Raw genomic sequence first — 6,197 nt, 5'->3', positions numbered from 1 at the left:
ATTCACCGAACAAGACTCAAACGAACGGTGGAAAACACGAATTTACCGAACAACAGCTTGAATGAACGGCGGAAAATGGTTGCACCAGCACACAACCACACAGAAACTACTGAGACTCCATGAACTCACGCTGTGGATGGGGACAGGTTTTACACGGCCCCACGGTGGGCGCCTGATGATCTTGCCTATTGACCAGAACGCAAGAGCCTTGCCTCGTCAAATCTGGATCGACTTTGCACCGTGCTAGCTTCCGTCCTTCGCCTTGATTCACCTCAAGAACCTGCAAAAGACAGAACGGCGCCGCTGCGGCCGATCGCGCTCCGACGCCCAAGTCAGCGACTGAACCACCAAAATACTAAGAGAAAACTAAGAACTTCAGGAACCGTGCAATATTCTCTCTCAGCGTACTCAAGTTCTCGCAAGCGTGAAAGAAGTATTCTAAAACGCGCGTACCTCAGAAGTTCGTTAGGATCCCTTATATACCTGTGCGCTTTCTCTCTCCTGACTGTTACACATCTGGACACGTGGCTCGCATCCAGCTGTACACGTGTCACCATCTGGAGCATCTTTGACTTGAGCGTCACCTCTTACTCTTCAGGCTGTTCGACTAAGTTACTTATGCAGGAAGCAACTCAGCGTGTAGCTGCCTTGGAGCGCGATCTCTTCTGTGTGGCGAGTACGGGTGTCTTCATACACACCTTCCCTGTGGTCTCGCCGGCCGCCATTATACTCTACTTTACTTACTTCACTGTGCATGCTCGGGTAAGCTGTTCCCCGACCTCAACCTCTAGCCAGCTAGGGAATGACCATCTGACAACTTCATCCTCTGCTTCGAAAGCCTGGAACAAGCTTTCCTGATCCTTCGGCGATGTCCTCCTCTCGGCGATCTTCGATCGCCTTGTCGCCTGGGTTCACACCCGGCGACTACGACACAAACCTGGTGACCGCCGGTTTAGGTATGCTATAGATCGGGGCACGCCAACTTAACGACTGGCGATCACACGAACCCCCCGACGTCCTTCACTTCTGCCAGCCAGGTGTCCCGTTCAACACGCCTATACTATTGCTTGCTGCCACGTCATCAACTCCGACTACCTGGGCGGTACAGGTTGGTTGGAGAGAAAACAACACCTATGGTATATAGATAGTGGCTGTTCAAAACATATGACAGGTGATGCATCCAGGTTCATCAACATCTCTCTCAAACAAGATGGACATGTAACCTACGGTGACAATAACAAGGGAAAAATCCTTGGCAAGGTACAATAGGTAATGAAAGTAGTTTGCTTATTCATGATGTGTTCTATGTTGAAGGTTTGAAGCACAGCTTGCTCAGCATCAATCAGCTATGTGATAGAGGTTATCAAGTAACCTTTAGGACCAATTCATGTGAGATTCGCTTACCTAATTCAAAGGATGTTCTTCTTATTGGTAAGAGATTTAACAACATTTATCTACTTGATATATCTAGTCATTCTTCAATAGGTTGTCTTTTATCAAAGCATGAGGAATCATGGCTTTGGCATGGAAGGTTTGCTCATATTCATATGAATCATTTAAATAAGCTTGTATCAAATGAACTTGTCTATGGCTTACCCAAACTCAAATTCGAAAAAGAACATGTGTGTGAATCATGTCAAAGGGGGAAACAAACTAGAAAATATTTTAATTTGAAAAACTGTGTTTCAACTTCAAAACCCCTTGAACTTTTGCACATGGATCTTTTTGGTCCTTCTAGGACTTTAAGTCTTGGAGGAAATATGTATGCTCTTTTTGTTGTAGATGACTTTTCCAGGTACACTTGGACACTTTTCCTACACACAAAGAAGGAAGCTTATTCAGAATTTAAGAAGCTTGCAAAGAAACTTCAGAACTCATGCTGCAGCAACATAGGAGCAATAAGAAGTGATCATGGAGGGGAGTTTCAAAATGAAAAGTTCATCAGCTTTTGCAACAAGTTAGGGATTTCTCATAAATTCTATGCACCAAGAACACCCCAACTGAATGGTGTGGTGGAGAGAAAGAACAGGTCTCTAAAGGTGCTTGCAAGGACCATCCTAAATGATTTTGCTCTACCAAAATGCTTATGGGCTGATGCTGTGAGCACTGCCTGCTACGTGATGAATTGTGTGCTGATTCAGCCTATTCTGAAGAAAACTCCTTATGAGTTGTTGAATGGAAGAAAGCCAAATGTGAGCCACCTAAAAGTCTTTGGTTGTAAGTGTTATATCCTTAACAATGGCAAAGAAAGCTTAAGTAATTTGATGCTAAATCCGATAAAGGTATCTTTCTTGGTTACTCTCTTAATAGCCTTGCTTATAGAGTCTTTAATAAAAAGCTTATGACTGTTGAGGAGTCTATTCCTGTTATTTTTTATGAGACTAAAAAGTGTGAACAAGCTGCAGCTAAGATCAATACAGATGAGGATGATCAAAACATCTTTTTAAAGAATCTTGACAGCAACACAGAAATTCAGCCGGTTGAACCCTCGAATCAACCGATTGAAAATTTGCAGCAGGAGGATCTGCCAAAAGATTGGAGGATTCCAAAGGATCTGTCTCTTGACAACATCATAGATCAAATCCGCAAAGGAGTTTCCAGCATAAGGAATATGGTAGATTTTTTGCAATCATATTGCATTCGTTTCAAAGATTGAACCTCAATAAGTGTGTTGAGCTCTCATAAAGGATGAATTCTGGATAACAACAATGCAGGAAGAGCTTAATCAGTTTGTAAGAAACGAAGTCTGGACTCTTGTTCCAAAAACCAATCAAATGAATGTGATAGGTACCAAGTGGGTGTTCAGAAACAAATCGAATGACTCAAGCATCATTACAAGAAACAAAGTGAGACTCGTTGCCAACGGATACAATCAAGCTGAAGGAATCAATTATGATGAAACCTTCGCACCAGTGGCAAGGTTAGAAGCGGTAAGGTTGCTATTAGCTTTTGCTTGTATGAGTGGTTTCAAATTGTTTCAGATGGATGTGAAAAATGCATTTCTCAATGGAATCGTGAATGAGGAGATCTATGTCTCACAACCACCTGACTTTGAAGATCACAAGCATCCAGAGTATGTATACAAGCTTAAGAAAGCATTGTATGGCCTCAAACAAGCTCCGCGTCAATGGTATGAAAGGCTAAGTCTTTTTCTTTTATCTCATGTGTATGAAAGAGGAAAGGTAGATAAGACTTTGTTCATTAAGAAAGCTGGAACTGATATTATCTTAGTAGAAATATACGCAGATGATATTGTGTTTGGATCTTCTAATGTAAAACTTTGTGAGGACTTTGTCAAAGCTATGTAGGGGGAGTTCGAAATGTCAATGATTGGAGAACTTTCATTCTTCCTCGGTCTACAAGTTAAAAAATCCAAAGAAGGAATCTTTGTATGCCAATCAAAGTATTGCAAAGACATTCTTAAGAAGTTCGAGATGGAAGCATTTAAAGCAACAACAACTCTTATGTCAACAAAATGCTATTTAGGAGCTGATGAAGCTGAACCAGAGGTTAATCAAACCATGTACAGGGGTTGAATAGGTTCTCTCTTTTTTTGATCATTGCTGATAAAAAAAAAATCTAACTGCAAGCAAACCAGACATTATGTTCGTTGTTTGTCTTTGTGCTAGATTCCAGTCATGCCCCAAGGAATCACATCTCAAAGCTACAAAGAGGATCCTGAAATATCTAAAAGGCACAATATCCATGGGCTTATGGTATCCCTCACTCTCTCCTATTCATTTGGTAGGTTATTCTGACTCGGATTTTGTAGGTTGCAAATTAGATGGGAAGAGTACAAGTGGAACATGCCACTTGGATCAAGCCTCATTTCATGGCATAGTAAGAAACAAGCGTGTGTAGCTTTATCCACTGCTGAAGCTGAATATATAGTTGTTGTGCGCAAATTCTATGGATCAAACAACAGCTTGAAGATTTTGGATTAAAGATTAGCAAAGTTCCTCTTCTATGTGACAACACAACTGCCATTAACTTGACAAAGAATCAGATCCAACACTCAAGGACAAAGCATATTGAAATAAGACACCACTTCATTCGTGATCATATAACGAATGGAGACTGTGAAATCAAGTTCGTTTCCACAGAGAGACAACTTGTTGATATCTTCACCAAACCTTTATCCAATGACAGGTTCTATTCTCTACGAAATGAATTGGGAATTCTTGATATGCATGTTTTATCTTAGTTATGTCTTCTTTTGATTTGTCTATTTGATTAGAGAAATAGGGGGAGAAGGGTTGTTGGGAGCTGTAATGTTCTCAATTATATTAAACTGCTTTAAATTTTTTGGAGTTTTAAAACTGTTGTTTTCTGGTTTACAGTTTTTTAACCGATTATCTCTATGAAATAACCGATTGTTCTTATGTAGTTATGATTATTTGAAATATGATTGATCCTGCCTACAACTCGAACGTGGAGGAATCGCTTCGTAGCTCTCTCTCTCTGCTCCGTCTACGCGACTGTGCTATGCGCAAAATCACCCTCGGAACCTTCTCTAGGATCTCCAAACGCGACCTGCAAAACACACAGACGGCGCCTCTAGCGGCCGTTTGCACTCCGACGATCAAGTTAGATCACAGGACCACCAATGAGAAAAACTAGTAGTGTGTGTGAAAACTCTTCTCTCTCTCTTTTTTTTTGTTTCTCCCCTGAATCTCCCCCTGATTCTCTTTTATGCCTCTGTCTGTATCTGGGCCTAACAGAATTCTGTTATGCCCCTCTGGCATGTGTCAGAACCCTGTTATGCTTTCTGAGACAACGTACCTCCAGAATCAGTGGAGTGCGAGTGTCTGTGCGTGTCCGCGCGTCTCTGCGCTTGGCTGCGCTTGTCTGTACCTTTAGCGGTACGGAGTGCACCTTTATCTGGACCGCGCCCTTCTCAGATGATGACACGTGGAGGCATGCGACTCACATCTGACCATACACGTGTCACTACTTGAAGGGCTCTAGCGCTTCTCTTTGTGCGCCTAAGTTATTCCCTTGCGGAGTAACTTAGCATATTTCTTCCATCGCATACTCTCAGGAGAACGCCAGGTGCGGCTGGTCTAGGCACACTCACCAAACGTTGCTCTCTGCGTAAACGGCTTACCCTTCACGGTGTCACGCACGTAATGGGTTGAGGGAATCACTAATCACTGACTGGTTTACTAGCTCCCTCAGGCCACTCTCGTGCATGATTCCCTGAGATGTGCTCATGCGAGGTCCATGCGTAACGCTCTCGCTGGGAACCTCAGTCCCAGTTTAACTGCGTGTAACACGAGACCCCGATGACCATGCACCCGATGACTGATCGGCGCTATATTGCTTCTCGCGTTCTGCCCCCAGGCGTTCATCTGGGAACTGGTCTGTTGGTGGCCACTTGGTTACTGACCACCGATCACCGTTCTGGGTGATTTGTCCCCTGACTTCTCTTCCGCCTGATCTGTCGGTGGTCACTTGGTTAGTGACAACCGATCATGTTCACCCCGATCTATCTGTCACCTGGTCCACGTGTCACCCTGCGAGTGGTCCACGTGGTTATCTTCTGCTGACGTCATCGACTACCGATGACCGACCGGATCACAAGCCCCCTAGTCTCGAGCTGTGAACTCGTTCTCAGCGAAGAGACTGAGTGGTCGTGCCCTCGGTCCACGTGGCATGTGGGCCACATCTCGTGCCACCTCACGTGCGGCCCCTTTAACGTTACAACTTCCTCCCTTAATCTTGCGACGCGTGGACGCATCAATGGTCAGCGTGGAGTGTCGCTAGCGCTTCCCTTTTTCAAATAGGCGCGCGCCTTCACTGTTTCTTCGTCTTCTTCAATCAACTCTTAGACTTCCTGCGAACTCTCTCTGCGCTTCCATCCTTCTTCCAGCTTTCTACCTTGAAGACTCTTGCGATCATTCACAGGTATGGTTTTTCTTCTTCCTTTGTCCACTTAGGTTACTTTTACCGATTGCATTCGTCTTTCTCGTTATCATGCATTCATCTTCTCTGTTTTCCCTCTCTCGACCCGTGCTAGGGTTTTTCGCGTTCTTGCTCTGATTTCTGCTTCTCCTTCTTCCTCTTTTCACCTGGGCATTTCTTTCTCCTTCCCCTTCTCTGTTTTCACCGAACCATTCATCATTCCCTCTTCTTCCATTCATTCTGACTTTTCGTTTTTCCTCCATTGCAGCTATCTCGCAATGGCTCGCTTGAAA

General features: G+C 43.8%; 1 protein-coding gene across 1 annotated transcript; it reads left to right on the top strand.

The window, feature by feature from the left end:
- Positions 1–3,320: 3,320 nt before the first annotated feature.
- On the top strand, positions 3,321–4,204 carry LOC150029067 (uncharacterized). The gene is made up of 3 exons (XM_090297914.1): positions 3,321–3,509; positions 3,630–3,716; positions 3,926–4,204. Exons 1-3 carry the CDS (start codon positions 3,321–3,323, stop codon positions 4,202–4,204), a joined length of 555 nt encoding a protein of 184 aa, XP_090154040.1.
- Positions 4,205–6,197: the final 1,993 nt, after the last annotated feature.

Source organism: Phaseolus vulgaris, chromosome 2 (assembly GCF_051622355.1).
Source record: "Phaseolus vulgaris cultivar YP4 chromosome 2, ASM5162235v1, whole genome shotgun sequence".
NCBI classification, from domain to species: Eukaryota; Viridiplantae; Streptophyta; class Magnoliopsida; order Fabales; family Fabaceae; genus Phaseolus; species Phaseolus vulgaris.
Note: the sequence above shows the minus strand (reverse complement) of the source record. Positions and strands in the feature narration are given on the sequence as shown.